This window comes from Manacus candei, unplaced genomic scaffold (assembly GCF_025592945.1).
Source record: "Manacus candei isolate 608988 ecotype Guabito, Panama unplaced genomic scaffold, ASM2559294v1 h1tg000088l, whole genome shotgun sequence".
NCBI lineage: Eukaryota > Metazoa > Chordata > Aves > Passeriformes > Pipridae > Manacus > Manacus candei.
The window spans coordinates 8015140-8038659 of record NW_026138136.1 but is presented as its reverse complement, the minus strand read 5'-3'; the positions used below and the strand labels follow the sequence as shown (position 1 = coordinate 8038659).

At 34.5% G+C, this 23520-nt stretch overlaps 1 protein-coding gene across 8 annotated transcripts in view; it reads right to left on the bottom strand.

The window, feature by feature from the left end:
- Positions 1–23520, bottom strand: part of PTPN3 (protein tyrosine phosphatase non-receptor type 3) — a 163710-nt gene that overhangs the window by 48839 nt on the left and 91351 nt on the right. For 5 of the 8 annotated variants that reach the window (XM_051812626.1, XM_051812627.1, XM_051812628.1 and 2 more), the window contains exons 8-12: positions 21532–21652; positions 17349–17436; positions 11774–11862; positions 6713–6776; positions 1711–1883 (exon numbers count right to left, since the gene is read on the bottom strand). In XM_051812626.1, the coding sequence (XP_051668586.1) occupies positions 1711–1883; positions 6713–6776; positions 11774–11862; positions 17349–17436; positions 21532–21652 (535 nt within the window). Of the gene's footprint in view, positions 1–1710; positions 1884–6712; positions 6777–11773; positions 11863–12787; positions 12806–17348; positions 17437–21531; positions 21653–23520 lie in introns of those variants that run through there. The other 3 variants (XM_051812631.1, XM_051812633.1, XM_051812632.1) reach the window with 3 other exon arrangements.

Genomic DNA, 23520 nt, shown 5'->3' with positions numbered 1-23520 from the left:
AACATTTTGTAATGCAGTGCAATCTCTGTGTGTATATATGTATATAGGAGGATTGGGATTTTGAATCTCTTTGCAAATTTTAGAGAAATAAAGGACTCCAGGACCTGACAACCCTACAAACTTTGAGAGTCACCTCCTCAACACATCCACTATAGAAAGAACAAGTTCATATCACTCCATAAAGGAGCTAATTCTAAAAGTATGGATCCGTAAACCAATAGAAAATTAGAATACTGTTCATAAAACAACTTGTTTTCTATTATCTAGAAACCAGACCATCTAGCTATGATCTAGTACTAGGTGAAAGCCTGGAATTCCACTCCAGCAGAAAACACAATATTTTATCAGACTTCCTACAGTTGGACAGCCCTCATGGGTTAACTACTTCATTTACAAGCAATACCAGTCCACTCAGTATTAATTTCTGCAGTATATAAAGAGTCATGAGAGTATGAAAAGTCAGAGAGCCACCAAAGTCTAAGAGACTATTTGAAGTATGATATCATTCAAAAATTGAAGCTTATCCAAATAGAAAAGCGAGAATCAGCCTGACAAATTAAATGTAAAGTTAAACTGTTAAGGGAACACACTACACAAAACCCCACAGGGACACGTACCACACAAAACCAAAAGGAAAACAATAAAATGAATACTTTTCCAAAATCATCAGAACAAGCAGGTTTCTAGAGAGTCTACAGAGAATACAGATGATCAAAGGATCAAAGAACACTCCAAAATCTAACATTCAGAGAAGATAATGACATAAGACTTTATTTTTCATTACAGAATGTTTTTGGGGGGTGGGGACCAGGTATCGATGAGACAATGAAGACACAGCACACGACACATTTGTAGCTGAATTGCTGATAAGTGAAACAACAGAACAAATCAACATAATGAAATAAGTCACTGGAACTGATACTTATCAAAAAAAGTCTAAAAGTCTCTAAGATAAAAGAGCAGAACTACTTCCATAAAACCTCCCACTTTAAAAATCACACAGGATGGCAAAAATAAAGGTCAGTTGCAAATAAATGGAGAAAGACATTACAATGTCAAATGACTAGGCAATAAACTGGTAGCTTAACTTTAATGAAGACAGGGCCCAGTTACTGCATATGGGAAGGAATAATACCAACTTCATCACTAGACCTTAGGTAACATCATGAAACTATCAACTCCATGACTAGAAGAACCTAACAAGACAAATGAAGGATTAGAAGTGTCTCAAAAGGGGTATCTTGGATACCTGAATGGGACAAAGCTTTTCATCTTTATGTCAGTAATAAGCGGTTGGTATGATGCACTCCAAAAATTGCCCTAACATATTAAATAGAACGTGTACATGACACTAAGGGCTAAACATTTCAAAACAAATGTGTTCAGCAAATTTTCTTACTGGATCATTATCTACATGACATTTTTATTTTCTCGTGTTTTTATACCACAAGCTGAACCAGTAAAGTTGAAAAAATACCAGTAAAACATATATTCAAACACCTTTTTAGGAAATTATAGGACAAGTTCTACTGTAATGATACCATGTTGCAGAAACTGAAACCACAGCCATATAACTTTTCATATGGTTCATACACAGACTGGGACAGAGCTATTGGCAGAACTGAGCTCTGCCACTCCAACTTGAGCTACCACTAACAAATCCTCCCATTCCCATTAATGGAGCAAAACATGCTTTCACACAATACTTACTTTGTTGGATTTCTAGAACCCAGGGTCCAATAATTTGATAATATCTTTTTTTCATGAGGTAGTGACTTCTTTGCCTGAAAAAATGTGTGATGCTCTACACAAGATTTCCAAAGATTTTTGCATGCTCTGTAATTTAACATGTTGAAGGCAACAATATGCTCTCTGGATTCATTCTGTAACAGGAGGAAATACCATGTTTCAATATATACAAGCAGATGAAACAGTAAACACACTCATAAAACAACAATAAAATTATTTTAAGCTTAAACAGGAAAAATACATCTAGGGGAAAAAAAAATCAGCATATAGTAGATTTTGAGCTGGATATGGCCAAAATAACCCTGTGACCATGTGACATTCTAAATTGCAAAATGTTCAATTTAAAAGTTAATGAAATAAGTAAGCCTAAAGTGGTAAAGACCTTATATATATGAGTGTCATGTTAAACAACTAAATAGATTTTCAGGTTTCCAGTCAGATCTTGACCTCCTAAGACTAACAAATTTTTTTTAAACATTCCATTAAAGGTACAATGTAAAAAGGAAAAGCCTTCATTCTTTGAATTCAAATTCTTCACAGAAGGCTTTAGTTCAATAATGTTCTTTCAAGTGCCATAGTATGCAAAAAGCATATTCTTGATAGTCTTTTGGAAGAAACTGAAGATGTTAAGAGTGATCCATCTTGGGGGAAAGAAAGTAGCTGTGATGAGACTGGAGCTGCTGCTACTGTTATTAAAATCCAATCCTGCTTCCTGGATGATAACATGAGGCTGCAATGAGGAGGATCAGAAGGGAGTAGAATACAAAACTTGTGTGTCTTGGTGCAAACTCTTACAAGTAACTTCAGTGCCAAAGTGCCAGTGAAACACAGTGTAACACAATTGTGCCAGCCACAGTTATGCCCAAGAGTTTTGCACAAGATATAGTTTAGTTAGTTAATCTAATTATTGATATAAAGAAAGTGGAATGGGAGCAAAGGAAAGAGAAGAAATAAAGATAACACGAGACCCAAGTCAGTCGCTAACACAGCTCAGCACTTCAGTGAAAAAGAAAGTAAGTTTTCATCACTCATCTTTTCCAGATGCTCTGAGTTATAACTGATTTTGACATCTCAACACACAATTAAGCAGGCAACCTTTTGCTTGTTCACAGTAACAGTCCTGTTGGGAAGTAACTACAGACCATTTTGGCTGGAATACTCAATCTATTTTTCTTGTGTTCTTTTTATTTCTAGGCAACAGTTTACAAATGCCATGTATCAGAGATCAATCTCGCATTCTGCAAATCACTTCATGTCTAGTTCAGAGAACCTACTACACTTCAGTTGCAATTTTACAAAAAAAATGAGAATCTCAAGAGAAAGAAAAAAAGATTTGCCTCTTGATTTTACAGAAGCATTGAAAAACATTTAACTGATTGCAGTCTTTTAGGATTGCTTTCCCTATAACTATTAAAACATTTATAAAATATTTTCTTTTTCAGAAAGAAAAGAGTTTTTTATTTGTCTCTTGTATACTGCAACCAATTCATCTTTTTCAGTTCTCCACAGTTGCTTCTGAGTAGCTTATATAAAATAAGATATAATTATGCTTGCCCACTTTAACCCAGAATTTCTTGAAATATAAAAAGCATACATCAGTGAAAGACTTAGTGACAAATGCCATTTCTGACATACTTCCTGTTGGTTGAATACCACTTGAAGGATTTACTACTCCAGTAGACAAAAAAATTGAAGTGTATAGATATTTTTGTTGGCCTGAAGCACTAGCTTTTCAATTGCCACAAAAATTATTTTACCCAAACATCTCAATCATCCTGAAAAGCCATAATGTAAAGATAAAGAATTAAGTACACCTAATATTGTTTTTAAATTTATGTAAATTTAAAACAAGTGTGTTTTTCCCAACTGTTACCACTGAAACTTCTTAGCAGGCTCTAAGCAAGCTAAGAGTTTTAATACGAACTTAAAGTAGGAAAAATATTTTCAGAAGTTGCAGAAAAACTTATTCAATTTTTATATTAACATAATCTGCCTCACTAACGGCTACCATTGCAAGTCATGCTATTGAATCTGTTTTAAAGGTGAAGAGAGTTCTAGGGGAATCCAAGGATCTAATACCTCTCAAGTTCCAAAAATGGCATTTTAATAATTACCAAGAAATGAGGATTAGAGAAATTTGTGGCCATTAAGGTAAAGAAAACAATCCTCCATAGCTAAAGTGAGTGTCTTGCTAGTTCAGCATATGGAAGAACTTTGCATCAGTTGTATGCTTATTACATACCTGAAAATATCTACAACACAGAAAGTAAAGATATATTTTAATATGCAGAAAATGAAGTTGTCTTCGAGCATTAGATAAGCACACTGAAAAGAAAATTTTGTTTCTGAAAGGTTCAAAATGTTGTTTGTAAACAGCACAGTTCCTATTCCTACCTTAAATCTGATGTAGATTTAATGAAGGGTGCAAGACTTCATAGCAACTGACACTCACTGATTCAGTAGTCTTGCTCCCCAGTCCTTACCTACCTCTTCAGTAGAAACTGAATACTGCATACTCCTAATCAAGTAGCTATCAATGGGCTGAAGCAGTAGGAGGGTAAAAGAGAATGTGAGTAGCAGGAAAAGAGTGAGATAAGGTAAGTTGGGTTTTCAGAAAAGGCACATAAGAAAAGAAAAATGAAGTAAAAGAAATAAGGAGAATAAATCAATGGAACATAGCAGATCCCAGAGGACTGCAAACTCATTGCCTTTGAGAGTTTCCTGTAGATTTTTGTAAAGAATCTACATATGACATATAAAACATAAAAGAAGTGCTATAGCACTATGATCATCTTTAGTCAAACCTTGTCTATGAAAATAGAGTATCTGCTCTGTTTTCCCCACATTCTTTCATCTTCCTTACTTTCGACCTCATTTATTATTTCCTCCTGTATTTCCAAGCGAGGAGCTAATCAATCCAAAGACCCACACCAGCTCAGTCATCTGCCCTCACAAGCCCCTCAAGTGACCCACTGTCCTGGCAAAAACCCCCAGGACTTCACTCCCAATGCACTGCATCAGTAAGTTTTTTCAAGCAATACCACTGGAGTACTGCAGACTTACTGCCTAAATTCCAAGCAAAGGGGGCTGACAAGGATGGATATATCCATAGATTTAGTAGCACACCTGGTCTGCTTTCTAGTATGTACTGAGAAAGAATAAAAAGGTCATGCAGCTAGCCTTCTTTTTCTGTAGCTTTTTAAGCATAATACTGTGTGCATTACTGTAATCTACATAGACAAAAACCAAAGAATTATGATCACTTAAGGGGAGATAAGTTAAAAGAAGAGCCTTGAACTGTCATCACTTATCAAATGTTTAATTGAACAAATTAAAATTGCTGCTCTCTTCAAAGGTGACACAAGTCTCCAGAAAGAAAAATTCATTTTTTGACAGCAGTCAAGTCTTAATATAAAATATCTGTATTCATTACACAAAGTACAGAGACTGTTGTCTATGGACACTTCATTTTTCCATATTTTGAAAACACTGCAAGAATCAAAGAATGGTTTGGGTTGGAAGGGACCTTAAAGATCATGTAGTTCCAACCTCCATTTTACTAATCACTCTCAAAGAGTTCTGTTACTACATTTATTCTCACAGGCACATTTGGAAATTGCTGCTCATAAGCCTTCCATATTTGTGTATATGAAGATATTGCGATTTATCAGTGAATTTTTAACCCTCAAACCCAGAAGAAGGTAATACTTGCAAGTGTAATATTATTACACTCACAAACCACTAATTTGTCAACCCCTCCTTTCTTCCTGCAGTGAAATACATATGAACAGACTGTGACATGTTTGCATATAAACCATATATTTAGAAACTTACAGATAACAAAAAAACTGAAGATCCCCTTAGAGTTGGTTGGGATGCACTCTATGCATGCTATGCATCTGTGCAAGCATTAGTGCAGTAACACCCTCTCTAGATACTAACTTCGTTTACACGTGAATCCTGAGCAGTAACAACATGTACATGCTTGCACACCACTCAAATTTCAAAGAACCCACCAAACTGGGAAAAAAGAAGGACATACAGAAAAGAAATAATATGAAAATATTTTTCTTTTGGGTAAAAAAAGCCTCCATAGAAACCTGTGTTTAGCAGACTCTCTAGTACATGTGGGTCATGAGGTCTTGTAACACAGCTCCTATCAGTTTAAGAAAGAGCCAGAAAGAGCCTTCATGAAGTTTAGCTATAAGTTAATAGTTTTACTATGTCTGAGTTCTGTCTTGAACCGAACTAAAATACTTATACATCTGCTGGTCCCTAGTTTCTGCAGGTTTTTTGTTTTTGGTTTTTACTGTCATATTAAATATTCTATGGTCTTTGTAAAAAGATATCTTAATTTATTTTTGCATTGTGTCAGCACAATAATAATCAGTAATCAAGATTCCCCCTCCCCCATTAAATAGACTAATATTTCAGCTGCTCTGCAAAGAGCACACAGCATTATGAAGCCAACCCTTAACAGCAAAAAAATTACATTAGTTTTATCAAATATCTTCACATACTTTGCCAACTTCTGAAGCCCTCCATGTTACACACAGCAGTTGTTTAGTAGATTCACTGCATTGAGTAACTCTACAGGGCAGGGAGAGCGACAAAAGAAAAAGCAGCAGATGCTGGCAAGAAAAGGGAAATATGCTAGTTTAATAAATATTGGAGAAAAGATGGAGACCTGCATTTATCCCAAGTCTCCAAGGGAGAAGAAACCTTCACAGGAAAGATACAGTGTAATAGACCAAAAGTGGAAGGATTCAGTGTTGAAAAGGAAACAAAAAATGGGAAACAGAGAGGATAAGAGGACCAGAATAGCAAGACCAAGTTAACAAACCAGAATTTCAAAGGCAAGTTACCACAAAAGAAGCTTTTGATCAGCAGTTTATTGCTTATATTTAAGGCAAAAATATTGAGTATGATCACCTGATCAAAACAAAATTAGATGATTACTTACATGTTTCTGCCGTTGTTGTATAAAAAACTTTTTCCTTTTAAAGGAAATTTTTAATATGTTCACCCTAAAAGAAAGAAACAGACCATAAAATATTGAATAATATTTAGAAGGATAAAACAATGAAAAATAATACTGCATACAGTGAGCCCGAAAGATTATAGCTGTTAAATATTCAATGAATATTATGCAGCCATCTCCTGTGTTGAGTGGCAAATAGATATCCTCATTTACTCTTTAAATAGTTCACAGCAGTTCTCTCCCACCAAATCTATTCTTGCAGCAAAAGCTTGATGACATCCTTTTACTAAGCTGCACAAATGTTAAATGTGTCAAGTTTTGTATAACTTTAGAGTCATATGACAACTGTGACTAAAGGAACAAAACTTAAGACCCTAAAGACATGACAAGGTTGGTCATACAACCATGGAAACTTCCCAGAGGCTTCACAGAACTGACTTCATAATGTGAAAAATATCATGCATTTGTGTTAATAACGAAACACATCTTGTAGATAAAATCATAATTGTAGAAGAATGAAAACTGTAAGAAAGAGTGTTAATATATTTTTCACTTCATTAACATTGCTATGTAAATTATGTGGTAATTTTAGAACTGAACACCTCTTGTCTACATATACACAGTATGAACACATATTTATAAGGTAAAGATTACAATTGGAATTGGTGTCAAGTAATTTTCATTTTAATTATAAGCTTATCAGTTTTGCTAAATTAAACAAAATTCTACCTACCTACGCACCTTCCTACAGCAAAACAAGATTTGTCTAAAATACCTAATTTTTCTCTGCTGTAGTTCTACTTCAGTAACTGAAAAGTTACATTTTTCAGAAAAAAGAATTCTCTTGTGGTCAGCTGGAATCATATGGATGCCTAAAGGAAACCTTTTTAAGTTTTGATCAAGTCATACTTGTAAGGAAAAAAATCATAAAAGGGTTTTGGAAGTTTGCTGCTGAAAGTCCTGTTGATGAGACTGTTTCACAGGACATTAGATATCATCAGGTATGAACTATTTTGAAAGTCATCTCAGTTCTTGCATGACTCTCAGCAAGCGGGATAAATGGCATAAAATTCATTCCCCACTGCCCATGGGAGATGCACTTGAGTTATAGAGCAACATCGTTCCTGAATACAGGATAATATATTTGCCAGTTACTAACAAGAAAGGTAATGCAATGAACAATCCCCACTCCTGCACAAGAGGTGGAAAACTGAATATGTACCAATTTCAGAAAATGCTTTTCTCCATCAATTACAGAACCACAAACAAACAAGAATTTTATTAACACTATGCTTTCACAACCAGGTAAACCAGTGTGCAAATTAATGAAAAGTTGCAACCCATTATATATAAATCCTTCCTTGATTCTAGTATACTCTGCTTGAACTAGTAGCACTCAAGTTTTGTGCTTCTGGTTTGTTCTTACCACATTTCTTGACTTAGATTAAACTTCAACAAACAAATTTTTGCAGTCATTCTCAGCTTGCACAGTTGCTTCCATGATCTGCTCTTATCCTAACATCGAGCCAGCAGAAATGCAGGACACAAAAAAGTAACCTTGCAGACTAAGCAAAAACTCCTTCACCCAAGAACAAAAAGGGAGCCAGCATCCCAAAGTACTAAAACTCTCTTAATCTCTCTGCTCTATTCCCTGTTTGTTTTTTTTTTTTAAATCTTGATTCACTGCATGATCACATAATCACTTCAAACCAAATCAGGGCTTTAATTCTCTTTATTTTTACACTCCTCTAAGTAGAGCACCCCTCTCAATTCCCTTAATTCTTCTTAAAGTACAACTAAACCTATTTAGTTCAGGGACAAAGAACACTTGTTAATCTGACAGTTTTATTTAGCATTAACTAAAAATCATTTGCAATGTTATGCCTACAAGTTAAGTGAATGTTCATATCCAGCAAAATCCAAAGGATCCAAGAAAGACGATAAAAAGATCCAAGAGATTAAGGGATCAAAGGATTTAGATTTAACAAGTGCTTGAAGATGCCATAATCAAAAATTATCTGAATAGAAGGCAGTTACTGTTATTCTAACTGGTGGCTCAGCTGTCCTTCTCTCTCACCAATAGTCTGTTCAGTGACTAAGCAACATTCACAAATCATTAAATTTCATGGTCTACTTATAAAGCACTTCATAGTTGTAACATATTAAAAATGATACATCTTTTGGGTCCCATCTTCCTGTCATTCGTAGGATCAAAATAGATTTGTCACTCAGTGGGCCACATAATTGCTAATTTCTGATTAAGCTGCCAGTCCTGTCCTAGTACTTAGTACTAGCAGTTGGTACTTGTGACCTGAAGAAAAAAATGTTTCTTTACCTGTAAGTTCACACTTTGCCATTGACAGATTCAGTAGGAAAAGTTCTGTCAAATTTGTTATTCAAGGTAGTTGAGATGTTTTTCAAATTTTGACTAGCACTGTAGTATGCATTGCTCTAGCAGTTTCTCTGAAGCTTTCAAAGCAATGAAACTGCATACACAGAATAGTATTTAATAAATAACCTTAATTGCTGCTGATATAGAGAGTGTTTGTATGTCTTTGCCATTAAGATAATACTTTACCTGCAAAATCAATCTGGAAATTACCACAGAACAGTTAAGCACCCTCAGGAATAACTTTCCAGAGCACATAAAATACTGTGTTATATCTGGAGTTATTTTTTAAACCTATCTTAGCTTGCATTGCCTCTGCGTGATCAGTCAGCTTCTCACGTAGGTTGCTTTGATTGAAAATCCTCCTTTTGCCAAAGAAAAATTCTCACTGCTTCTGTTCCTGAAAACTTTTGGTCCCCTTTGACTACTACCATATGGCATAGTTGTATTGTTGTCACCCATTAATGCTGTAGAGTACTTTACTTAAAATTTTGGAAAGAGCGTCTTGATGGTGTTTGCTGCCACCTTGAGTTCTATCATACTAATAGTGACGTAGGAAAAACTATTTAGTACAAATAGTGTTACATAAAAAGCCTAAATAAGTACCACTTCAATCAGGTGAAAGGGCATTATAGAAATATATTCTGCTTTGAAGTCTAAAATGAAAGTGAGAGTGCATACTACAAATGCACCCCAAGCTACTCTGTGGCGGTGACTTTCGGTGTTTGCTTGTTTTGGAGGGGAGCAGGGAATGGACACCATTCTTTCATGGAGAATTATGACTAACCCGTGCAAGATGCCAGAAATAAAATATCAAAAAGTTAGCCCCTATATAGGGAGTTCTTGTTTTCAAGTTGAGAAGATATTCTGAGAGAGAGAGGGAGAGGGAGAGTGTGTAGGACAGCTTGGGAACAATTGATAGCTGTCAGCTGAAAATATTACTGCCTTAAACCTTTTATTTTAGAGTGGAAGTTATCTGAACTGAAAAACCGATGGGTTTTTTTTTTTCCCCTCAACTTCTTCCTGTAAATGAGAATAGGCCTTCGTGAAAGATGTTTTAGCATCTGTATTTTATTCCTCTGTACTTTCCAGGAGTAAAAGTAGCATAGGAAGTTGTGGATTCCTCCTGTCTTGTGTGCTATAAACTCTCTTTCCCTTCCCTAAAATAATCATATAGTCAAAGATTTTAAAATGTCATGGTTTTCAGAAATAACTATTATCCATTCATACCTTACTTAGGTCACTAAGTTAGCAGAACAAGACTTGCAGAAGACAGAAAATGTGCCTCCAGCTGACAGTTTTTAAAACCTGCAGCTGTTTAAAGAAGCTGAGAGATTGAGGTATGAAAGAGCAATGCTCAGGGTACAAAGATGAAAAATAAAAGTCTTTTGTGCTTTAATATGCATTAGCAATGGAAAACCATAAGTTTTCACTGTGCTGCTGTGTGAGAGCATTATTACTGACATACATTTATCTAGGATGACTGCAGTACAACCAAGGGAGTTGAAATGCAACTGACAGCAAATTAAAAAAGAAAAATCCAGAGACTCTGCAGTATATTTTCCACTAAAATTTAAATTGAAGCTGATTTTATTGCTTTTCTATAGGAAATCGCTGTTTAGTTGGGTTCCTAAATGAAAGGATGGAATGACTCAAGTATTTAAAGAATGCTTCTAAGGACTGTCTCTAAGGGGCAAAAAGCAAGTAGAATGCATTAGGGTGCATTTTTCTGTCATAATTAAGAACAGTATATCATCTTACTGAAACAGTTTTCCAGAAAAATGGTTACAAAATATATGAAGAAATTATGCATAACAAGACAAAGCTATAGTTTATCAAGTATAAAAAACAAATTCATCCTTACTTTAAAAAAGAAAGACTGAGAAAAATTCATTCTGATCCAATCCAAAAACCAGCCTCCATATAATTTTCTAATTTATGTTATCATTTTTAGCATAGTAAAACTAATAAAGCCCAAAAGTACTATCAAAAACTATAGCTTAAATAATTTCTCATGTCATTCACTTTAGATTTCTAGTGCACATTGTTTTTTGTAGAGATTATTTTCTATGACAGTATCATGCATTCTAATGTTTTCAGTATTAAAGAATAATGTAAAGGTCTCTCCCCTGCTGATTCCAAACCTTGTTAATGTTATATAGCCTTGTTTGCTGACATTTAAAAATTTGCCTAAATCATATTATCCTAGTTCCAGTATATCTCAAACACCAAATAACTCATTTTATGTTTCTTTTCAAAAAAGAAAATATCTTCTTTCTGAATGTCAGGATAAAATGTTCAGACAGTTAGCTGCTGAGCTTTAATAGTAGTGCTTATTGGTTTTGTTTTAAAGACACATTATTGGGCATAACAGCAAAAAGTCTCTAAGATCACAGGGTCCTCCTAATCGTGTACACATACTTGTACGTGAATTAACTTTATCAAGACTTCACACAGTGCAAGAAGTTCAGAAGCCTTATGGAATTAAAAGCCTAGGCAACAGGTTTCATTTTTATCTCAACACAACGAAATACAATGATACTCCATAAAGAACAAATTTACCTACTGTAGGCTTCTTTGGAATAAATGTAAAAACAAATGGAAAAAAAGTTGGAATAAACTAGACATATTTCTTTACTAGTAAAGGAATTTACCAGGCATAGAAGCTTGTACAGATGAGTTTTCTGTATACAGCAATTCCACCAGATGCAATCCCAATCATAAGATCTAGATTATGGAGATCCTGCAAGAGAAAGACATTGCAAGAATACAGATGCAGTTTGTGTCATTCCCATTTATCTACTTATAAATTTAATTTTCAAGCTTTCTAGATTTAAATTGCCATTCTTGAGGAAAAAATTCAACAACATATTTGAGCTTTGATTTTCATGCCTCTCTTTCCTTTGATGTTATCTAATAGGTATTCTAAATTTCATTCATTAAAACAAGTTGTATAGTTCATCCTACTACACTGGATATTCTTTAGGTCAGTATCAAACTAAATTCGCAAGTCTAGCCTTATTAATTTCAGCATAAGAAAAAAGTTGAAGTACTTCCCAAGATCAGTTAGATAAATGTCACAGAATTTTGGGAACTGAATACAAATTTTCTGATTATAAGCAGTTTAAAAAGAGAGGGGAAATAATTCCTTACTTTTTCCAAAAAAAAGTCTTAGCAATAAAGACTGACAGGAGAGATGACCACAATTTTGCATATGTTGGAGTATGTTGCATATGGAGAGTATGTTGGAGAGATATACATGTATACATGAATCTTTGATACACTCAACTAAATCCATTATTAACTAAACAAAAATGCTCAACTGGGAAAAAAAAAATCATAAATTTATAATGTTTTCCAGGTATTGAGATACTCAAGAGAGAACACATTCTTCCATATAAGCAGACATTTGAGTTTAAAAACAATAAGAAAAAAGAGAGGGAAGAGGATTCTGGATGGTCAGTTTCAGTATAAACCCTCATTGATGTTACAGAAGTTGGAAATATTGGCTTCCTATTTCTTATGATCGATACATACTAATATGTTATTACACAAATTTCTAAACAGAGCTCAACACCTTTATAAATCCACATGTAAGAGTAGAACCCACTGTTTAAAATATCAGGTTTGACTCAAAAGCAGTTTCAGACTGTTTTGTAAAGGATTGCCAATGGTAATGGATTCTCTGAAAGCCTTCAGTAGCATAGCTGCTCCTCTAGATGGTACTCTGTCCTCAATTAATATATAGTTTTCCTCCATGTCCAATCCCAATTTCTCTATATTAGTAAGGTACAGAAGAATAGAACAGGTAGCATGTGTTCTGACAATACAGTAGAAAGTCTACAAAAAATCCCTCAAAAACAGTTGAATAGAAGTGATTCAGGCATATGAATGAGTGAAGCTTAACCTAATTTGCAAAGTGATTTATAAACCTTTAGTGAAATACCACAGTAGTTCATAGAGAATGAGCACAACCTGTTTAATACACAGTGCATTAACACTGAATACTGGCACACTGAATTCTAGCAAGATGAGAGGAATACCAGACCTGTCTCTGAGAGAATAGAAAAAGAAAATCAGTAAATAGGTAGCAGGTCAAATACACGCAAAGTAACCCAGAACCCTCAGCACACTACTGCCTCACTTTGCCAAGAACTTCTGCTAGAAGAGTTGGTTGAATCTTCATTGGAAGAAGCTCCCACAGTGCCAGTTTATGCCAGCATAATACAGGAATTCAGAACTGACACCCCTTTATTTTAATGTTTGGGGAGAAAACTGAGGTATTTCAGGAGATGAACTGCATGTAATTAAGCTGTCTCTACCATGAAAAACAGCTTTAGAAGAAAGCTGAAAATTGAAATGATTTAGCATAAATAAAGGATTAGCTAAACATTTGATAGGGATTAATTAGGCTAAACTACTCTATTTTCTCCAAGAGCTTTGTCAGAACAAAGTTCATTCCCTACCCCTCTCTGCACCAGTACAAACCACTAATCTCCCATGCTATTTGTTATTTGTTATTGTAACCTAGATCTTGGACTAGCATAAAGAGAGGGTCTCCAAAAGAAATATGATGTTGATGTGCAGTTATTTCCCTTCAAAATATCTATGCTGTTAAATTTCACAGCAAAGAAATAACATGCATCTGTTTGTAAAAAGAAACAGGTAACATGAGAGAAATAATAATAAAAAAAAGTTGTAAAGATAAAAAATTATCATGCCAAAATTATCATGAGCATGTAGCTCATTAAGTACTGATTCAGATTTGATTTAATTTACCATTACCATCTTGATTTTGGTAGATATGGAAATAATACTGATTCAACAAATTTCCTATCTTTGAGTCTCTAAGTAAAAATGAAAGATGACAACAGCAGACTAATTATTGAGCCAATGAGATAGTGGTCCAGAGTCAAAAGGAGATTAGGAATTCAAGAAATGTCAATACAGTTTTAAGATATTGAATTCACTCTCCTGAGTTTCATAAAACTATTTCATTTTTAAATACTACAATTTTAGCAGTTCAGATTTATCATCAGAAAAAAGCAGAAGTGTTTGCTGACAAAAACTGAGCTCAGATTAAAGTTCCATGTTTAGCAAGTTGCTAAAAAGAAAGCTCACACTCAGCTTCTGGAAAATATTTAACTTTGTATCATGAAAAGAAACGAGAAAATTATATATTCATCTGGTCTTCAAGAAACATTATCCAAAAGTATTCCACTCTCAAGCAGCAGTACAGGAGCACCAGCTTCTTCTGGCCATTGTATAAGAGCTGGGTGTTACCAGGTTCTTCTGCCACACACAGTCTAAGAGGACTAAGACTAGCTTAGTAGTAAAGACCTCAATCATCGGAATCCACAGATATAAAGCCTTTCACAAAGCCATAGTTTAATTAGCCCTGCCAAATCTGTTCAAAGCACTAGGATGTGAGAAAACTGGAAGGCTGATTTAAGGAGCAGTACTAAGTAGGGGGAGGATATCAGGAGGCACTGCAAACATCTGTGCCAAAGCAGGGGTATAACATGGTAGCCTCTGTGAAGAAGCAGCATATTGGGGGAGACATCTAACCTTCAATGCAAACTTCTTATAGGCCTTGAGGAACATAATCAACAATAACATGTTGGCTGAGAGGTTTACCTCATGGCATTCAGTCCAAATAATGACTTGTAACTGATGTTTTGTAAGTAGCAAATTCCAGAGACAACCAATTACACTCCTACTAATAAATAACGCCTCTTCTCAGCCTGTGGTGCCTTATAGCTAGAGGATTTCTTGGATCAGAAGCTTTTTGCATGTTTAATGGACCCCAGTGAATCATTCTTCCACTGACTGTCTAACTGCTCCTGATACCTAATTCACCTTGGTCGTCCATTAAAATAGCAGTAATGCTTACAGTTCAACTGCAGCCATATGAAAAAAGTTCCTTTTACTTAAACCTGTCACTCTGCAGGTAGACTGAAGTTTTGTAAATCTTTTAGTACCAAAGCAAAAAAATAGAAGTAAAAAAATTAAAAATTGTTGGTTATTCACATTTTGCATGCTATTCACCTGCTACAGAAGGTTTTTCCTTAAGACATTCAAGATTATTATACTTCTCTGTATTTTTCTTTTTCCATTACCCACTTTGAGATAAGGAAGGGAGTGGAAGAATGAAGCTCAACATTCAAATTATATCAAAACTCAGATTTAAAAGGTAGCATGATATTTTCTGTTTTGCTTTCTATTACCTTCCTAACAGCTTCTAAATGTCTAGATCTTCAGTTCAAGTGCCAGAAAAAACAGATCACTTCAAACATTTCATGCTTCAAAAAAAACTGAATCGTGATGAAAATATTATTTTGGATTGAAACAGTAGCAAGACAGTCTGCATTTTAGCAGTCTGGAATAGACTAGGCTTTGATTCAAATCTGTTGATTCAGATCATACAGTTCAGTGTCAGGCAGGGTAGGAGTTCATGACTAATATTCTGACAACCTGTGAGACTGAGGTCATTAAATATGAAACAATGCATTAGGGAAAAAAAAAAACAACAAAACACTGTTTAGGTAGATATCTTCAGAAGGTATTTCTGCTAAGACAGAGCAGCCCAGTACACTGCAATGAAATTTCCTTTAGTTGAAAATGTCTGAGTCAACTTTATCTTCACTACTTGGCACTGGTATGATGACTACTGACATCCTGCATGTAGTTCAGTGGCCTATAACTCAGGAAGAATAATGAAAACCAGAAGAATTTTCAGAGATAGCATCTCATGAATATTAAGAGAATAGCCACATAGTGATAGTCTTGGAACTTAAGTTGGCTTATCAAAATACTAGGCTACAGTAGAAGCTAAAAGGCATAGACTGATCAAGTTAAGTGTATATAGGGAAATCTCAAGTGTAACAGTAAAGAGTTCGTCATTAAAGCAGAAAGGCGGCAGATGACCCAACAGACAATGAACCTAGGCAAAGTCAAATTTAATAAGATGCCCATTTGCCATTTAAAGTTAATTACTCACTAGAAATCATGAAGGCTTTTACTAGAAGTCATGAAAGCTTTTACATTGTCAGAAGACACAAGAACACAAGAAATTTGTTCATATATGCTAGATTACTTACACACAACCAATGCATGTGAAGGAAGATATCTGATCACATTTAACAGATGCCTCTCCTGATACTCATATGAGATGGAGCACTTTAATTATTTCCTTTCCTTTGTACTTTTCCGTATTTTTAAGAAAAGCCTCTACTGTTTAAGCATTGTATTTCATAATTTGAATGTAGTTACAGTGGTTTCACACAGGAGTACTTTAGGAATTCCTAGACATCTAATGCAACACTCACTTATTTGTGGTAGTATAAAGAAAAACCAGAAGAAAGCACCAAGCTGAAGAAAGCAACTTAGTTATTGTATTTCTTCCTCATCATTACAGAAATTTATGAGTTTTTCATTAAAATTCTCAGTGTCAGAATTATTAGCAAAACTCAGAAAAATGTTAGAAAAAACAATAGTCATCTTCATTGAGGATATCATTCATCTGCAGTCACTTAATTTAGTTTTCATACTACAAGCTTTATGCCAAAACAATTTACTATTAGATATAAGCACAAACGGTAAATTGTACACCGGAATGCCAATAAAAAAGAATTTTGGGGATTCGCCTCAAATGAATAGTGTGATCAGATAATTAAATGCCAGTACTAGTAAAATACTAGGGCATGTTTCTCATCAATGCACACCTGTATCCGAAAGATTTCAAATACATTTTTAGTAGTCATCGCTCAAGCTGCTAAATACTGCTTAGATTTAGCCTGGTGTCAGGGAATAAAGAAATTTTAAAAGAAATCTCTATATTCTTAACACTTCAGAAATTAGTGTTAGAAATTCAGATTAATTAAAACTCTTAAAACACCTGCCAACTAACAGTACAGAACAGAGCATTCATTTTCTTTTGTGCTAAGACATTCAGAAACTTTACTAAAACTATTAAGTAAAATATACTGTAGTAATGAAACAATTTATCTTAAAAATACATTGTTACTCTTTCAAGGAGAGCTAACTTATTTGGTTGAAATTCCAACACCTATGTTACACAGAAATTATTGAAAAATTACCCAACTCTTATAATTAGAAGGAACACCTGGTAAAGCCAGTACTTTTTTTTTTTTTACTGCTATTACATTCATGTGAAAAAAAAAGAATATAAATTTATTTTCCAAGTGAAAAATTACAATATAAACATACTCTACCACTGTGCAATTCCACTCCATAGAATTCAAGTGTTCGTGCTATATTTATATAGCAGGACTCTGCTTCAGATTGCTTGAGGCCACTAAAAGAGGGGAAAAATAATAAACATGAACCAGAGGCAAATAAAAAATTATATTGTATTTGTTTAAAGGCAGAAAAGGAGAAGAATCCCAAAGTCCACTGTCTGAGAAATAAATCTCATTAACTAGTACCACAAGTTCTTCACTGGAGAAAATCCTCCTAAAGTTCTATCAAAAAATTGAGCAAATTATACACAATGTTATTACTTTAACCATTCTGGACCAGCTCTTTTTAGAAAAATAATTTTTATCTCTTATGTTCAAAGGTATGAGGAAACCATTCCCCTAAAACCTTACTTTACAGCAAGAAGCTTTTTCTGTAAATATTCTATATTACATGGTCCCTCAGAAGGAAGTCATTTAGGAGAAAGATTAGTAGCAGGAATGTATTAATAAAATAAAGGGGAGCAGCAGATTAATCAAGTTAAAGTTATGAAACTCATCAAGGAAAAGCCATCTGAGTTTACCTACAATCTATAAGTCCTAAAATACTTTTTTCTCCGGCTGCTATGTGCAGCAAGACATACAAGGATTTGATCTTCTGATCTTCTAGAAAGCTTCTACAATTCTGAGACTTATACATTTTTTTAATTTTTTTTTTTAACAGACAAAAAAATCAAAAATCCCCACACATTCAATAATCAGGTTATGTATCCTTATGGAAGGATAGAATCTACTAAGAGTTTTAAAACCCAAAGAGTTCATCAGTGGTCCCCATTTAGCTGGTTCTCCCACGCAGCCTACTAATCATTCTTATGAGAGGAATGCAACGAGGCCTAAACAAGATTCACTTAGGTGTGATAATGAAAGTAGTCCTCTCCAATAAACTGCAGGGCCAAGACCTGTAAAGAAACTATCAGACAAGAGGCAGCTCTATCCTGGAATCTGCCATAGCCTATTCACATTGTGCTGTGCCCACAGTGATCCTGGACTCACAGCACAGAGCAGCGATTCAGGCACTACTACACCCCATTGCAGTAGCTGTGAGAACAGAAGCTGAGTAATAGCTACACACACTTAAGTAGAAAAGACATCTGATATCATCCTGTCATATCTACAACTAAGTGCAGGTAAAAACAACACTTTGCTAGGTAAGCTTCCAAAATGACATGCATCAAATTATGTTAATCAAACCCAATTTAAATAGAACCTGCAAAAAGCTGACATAACATTGTGTTAAGAACTGCAGCTATAAAGCATTCCACATAACTCAGTAATTCTCATTTTTCAAAGGGGTTTTAACTCAAAAGGTAGGCATCTATTACTTTCAATTAATATCTATCCTTTTAAATGCCAAGCCATCAAAACACTATGCCTTGAAACAGACACTTGAGGAAATATTAGATCATGCTCCAGGAAACTTAAAGTTACCTTGAATTTGAAAGCAATAGCCAGTAGTGTGGCTTGAGGATATCAAAATATTGGAAAAAAAGAGTAAGGACAAAAAACAAAAAAATTATTATACTATAGAATGCTGAATATATTTGCAAGAGTACATCACCTTCATTTAAAAAAAATTGATCAAGAATTTTGTTCAGAAAGTCTGTTGCATACCAATAAGAAATGTCTGTAAATGTTAATTCTCAATTTGCATATGCCATCCACACCTGACCTTGTATCTTAAAAGGTCAACAAGAAAAAGTATCTCAGCACAGACTTATGGGTTTTTTTGTTACACCCTCCTACTCAATTACAGATGAAACGAAATTTTGAGGTCCCTAAGCAGATGGTAGTTATTCGGTGAGATAAACAGGCAAGAGGAAACTGGTCTTGGTGTCTCTTCCCAATTTTTATAGCTGTTGATACCCAAGGCCTACCAAATCTTATCTGGCATATATATAAGTATCCTATGAAGCTTCAAATGCATCCTTCTCCTCAAACTGATGGCTGGATCTTGCAAGTAATAAAAAGCTTTATAAATTTGGACAATATTTTCATCCTAAGATCTCAGGCTGCTTATGCACTAAACAAGAAACAAAAAGGAAACCATGTTAGAAGAACTTACATACATAACCCCCCCCATGTGTTTAGGGATGAATACAGAAGAAAAATTTCTGAAGCTATACCAGTTCAATATGACAACAGTGACTTTCTCAGCAGTTCTGTACTGTCCATTGAATAGTGTCTGCCATGAACATGTTCAGAGAACTACTTCCTCAGGTTTTGCAAAGTAACATAAATCCTGGGTAATAAAAATCTTGCATCAAGTTACAACACACAAGACATAACTTCTCAAGTCTGCGTGTTTCACCAATTCAAGCCTTTTAATCTTCCTTTGTGAAAGTTTCCTAAAGGACAGACACTAAAGAATGAAAATCCTGTAATCTAAGAATACTAATTCAAAGGTTCAACAATTTACAGATAACTTATATGGTCTATAGCAAATATTATTTGCCACAGATCAGCAGAAATCTCACTCCAAAGCAAGAATGTTCTCAAAGGGTAAGAAAGTAAATTCTCCCCTTCTGTCTTTCCTTCCCAAAGGCCTGGTGAGCACCAGAACCATTCTCTTCAAGCATATTATGGCATTGAATCAGTCAAAATCATGTCTCAGACCTAAGTATTCTCTATACACGCCAAAGGAGTATGCAAGAAATACTGCCAGGATAAATAATAACTTGTCCGCCTCTCCCTGCACTCTGAATTAAATAGGTCTGAAGAGCCAAGTTTAAAAAAAGATGTTAAAACAATAAATATTTCTTCTAGTCCAGTCTACTCAGTATTTTTATTCAGAACTTCAAATACCACAATCTACGCTAATTCAAATACAGCAGTTAAACTTCTCAGTCATCAAGGGTTCACTCTGCCACAGTCACTCAATAAAAGCATTGATTTCATTGAAAAGACCAGAAAAGAAAGGGGTCTTTCCAACAGACTCCACCACATCTTAGGACCAAAGGTACCTTCTGGTCTCTGTAGGACATAACCAGTTTTATACTCTTGCTACCATAGCACTAAAGATATGAGTTCAACCCAACCACTTCGAGTCTCTTCAGAATCTTCCCTCCAAGATGACTGCTTCCTAAAGACAAGTAGATTTATTTTTTTCCTGTCCACAAGTCCCCCTTTAAAAACTACTGAGCCTACTGGAAACTGCATATTAATATGGAAGGAGTAGAGGCCTCAGCTGCTGTGCTTCTGAATATGAACTGCTATGAAAGCAATCAAGATTAGTATCTACAACAGAAGGGAAGTTGCAGTTAAGAGTTCAGTGGTTATCTCTCCTCTACTTCATAAATGCCAGTGCATGTTCTGGACTGCTAGGGAACACGTGAAGTTCAGAACTATTCACTACACCCACTATCAGTAAAAAAACAAGAGGGAGAGGTAAGAGTATTGAAAGATAAAAAAAAGAGCTGAGGAACATTAGGAGGAGATGAAAATGGAAATATTTCAGGCTATGAATCAAAGAAACTAAAAGAGTGAGGAATTAGCTCTACTGCAGTTAAAATACAGACAAAGAAAACAAGTCCATAGAGATTTGGATTTCATTTTCCCAATGTTCACAGACAATTTCTTAGATTGGCATATTTGCATTCGGCTTGCAAATATCTGATCAACACCTCTAATTCTAAAATTGCAGTCTTACAAGAGACAAATCATCAGGGTCAGAAAGAGTAATTAGCAGCACACTGACTGGAATAATATGTTGTATTTATATTTATGTATTTATACTACACTCATGAGAGTGGAGAGAAAGCACAATATTAATTGAGGTGTTTTATGGTTATGGTGGTTTTGTTTGGTGGTTTGGTTTTTTTCCACACAGATAGACAAAAAAATCTATAGAATTTGAAAAATGGCCAAATGTCCTTGTTCCTCAAACATCTAATACAGTGTTCTAGATGGTTGCCATTAATAATGTATAAGGTTAACTGATTTACTGGAGATTATAACTGGATATTTATTTAAATGTTTAAACACATTAACATTATACTCTGAATATAATTAGGCTAGCACCTATTTCACTTAACAGAAGGTAATGAAATATAAACAGCTATTGTACCGAACCTACTAAGAACCTGAGTCTTCCTTTTAACATCTTGTTTTTTCTTTAAAAACTCAAGAGGTGAGAGAGAAGTAAAAGTTCATGTTACCTGTGTTGCTCATGTAGAGATTCTACTTTGGTAAGAAAATCTTTATTCTGCTCTGGTATAAAGTTATAATTTGAGAGATATCCCGAATGATGCACAGAAGCATTATAGTCTCCAAGTTGTGCTGTTAGGAAACAAGAAACACATACACAAAGTTTTCATAGTTAATTGATCATTATTTAGAAAAAAATCCTTCTCATCGAAACACATACACATATGGGGAAGTGCAGGAATTACAAACTATTTTCCAACAGACAAGCAGTGTTGAACACGGTGAAAAAAGATTTTTTTCAAAATACACTTACCGTAATCTCAGGCACTGAATGACTCAGTAATTTATTTAGTTACTTATATAGCCCAACTTTTGCACCACAAGTTGTAACACCACCAGACAGGCATTATATGCCGTGATGGCACAGATGTGCAGTACTGTAACATTAGAGAACACCAAATTGCTTCAGTAAGAGATGGTAAATGAAATCAATTTGATACACGTTTACTTGACCATAGTATATTAGAAGTCTTCAACAAGATCTGTCAATTAGAAAGCATCTACTCTTCACACAGTCAGATAGAAATTGTTCAACTCCCAACTATGGTGCTGTCCTAGAAATTCAATTGTTAAAACCTTCCTCAGCTGAACATAAGTTACTTAACAAAGCATGTGAAATAACTGCTGATTTACATATAATATTACCTAGCTTCTACAAAAAGTATATATATGTTTATAGCCAAAAAGAAATTCTCTAAAACCTTATTCCTTCAAGAATGATACTGATTAGTAGATATTTTCAAGCAGTTACTAGGTAAAAAGCTAATTTCTATCCACCGTCAGTGGCACATCTGAAAAGCAATGAATGTAAACCGTAAGTTCATAGCCTCAGTCTGTGGAAGTTTTGTTTAAAATCTAGGTCAGCATAAGTTTACACCCTGGAAAATGTAAACAAACCTTTTAGCTGTTATGAAGTAGCAAGGTTTGGGGCAGCAAGGAGACTGCTTCAAACAAATTACTTGTCTAATTGCCACAAATTTACCTAGTTTCAATGAAGCAACTAATTCAAACCTCCTATTTCTTGAAATCTGGTTTTGATTAAACAGTTGGAGATTAAACACCAAAAATGATGGTATGTATGTATAAGCAAATCACTCTAACCTGTACTAATCTGCTTTTTTCTGAAGAGTGTGAAATAATGAATAGAAAGACTTAAGTTTCCCAGAAGTTATTTGTATAACTTGAAAATTAACACAAAAGAAAATAATTGATTGACTGCAAACAATTCAGCATAGAAAGCCCCTCAACTATATCAAGGTTCAAGAGCATACTTTTAGGAATAATACTATTAACATTATTTTCTAGGAAAAAAAAAGTATAAAAGCAATATTTAAATGATTCATGTTGAGGGATGGGGGTGTGCATCAGAAATAACTTACAGCTACAACAACTACAGAGGATCTATAATGCAGGGGATAACTAATATTTACCCCTTATATATTAAAAAAGTATGATTTCTACAGCCCAGAAAACGGAACTACTGTGACACAAAACAATTCCCAGGCAACTGTGGTCTAAAGCTAATATTGTGGCACATCTAATTGTCAGCATCATGGCAAATATTTCAATAAAAAAGTGAATTATAAACAGTAAGTAATTTACTTTGAATGCAGATGTTCCTGATTTGCTCTAGTCCTTTTTTTGAAAGGGAACCTGAATTAAATCACTTAGCAAAACTAAATATTTACCATTAGAACCAAAACATGTTTGAACATTTCTGTCAAATAACATTTATCTGAAGAAGAACATTATAACAACAATGACAATAAACCAAACAAAACCACCAAACCAACCAACCAAAAAAACCTACCACAAAAAAACTAGACAGAAGATTCAGAATTATTACAAGAAGCTGAAATAATTTTTAGGAATATCTATATATTAACAAAAGTCTAAGTCTGCCAAGACTAAGACTAAGGCAACAACAATAAAAACAAAAA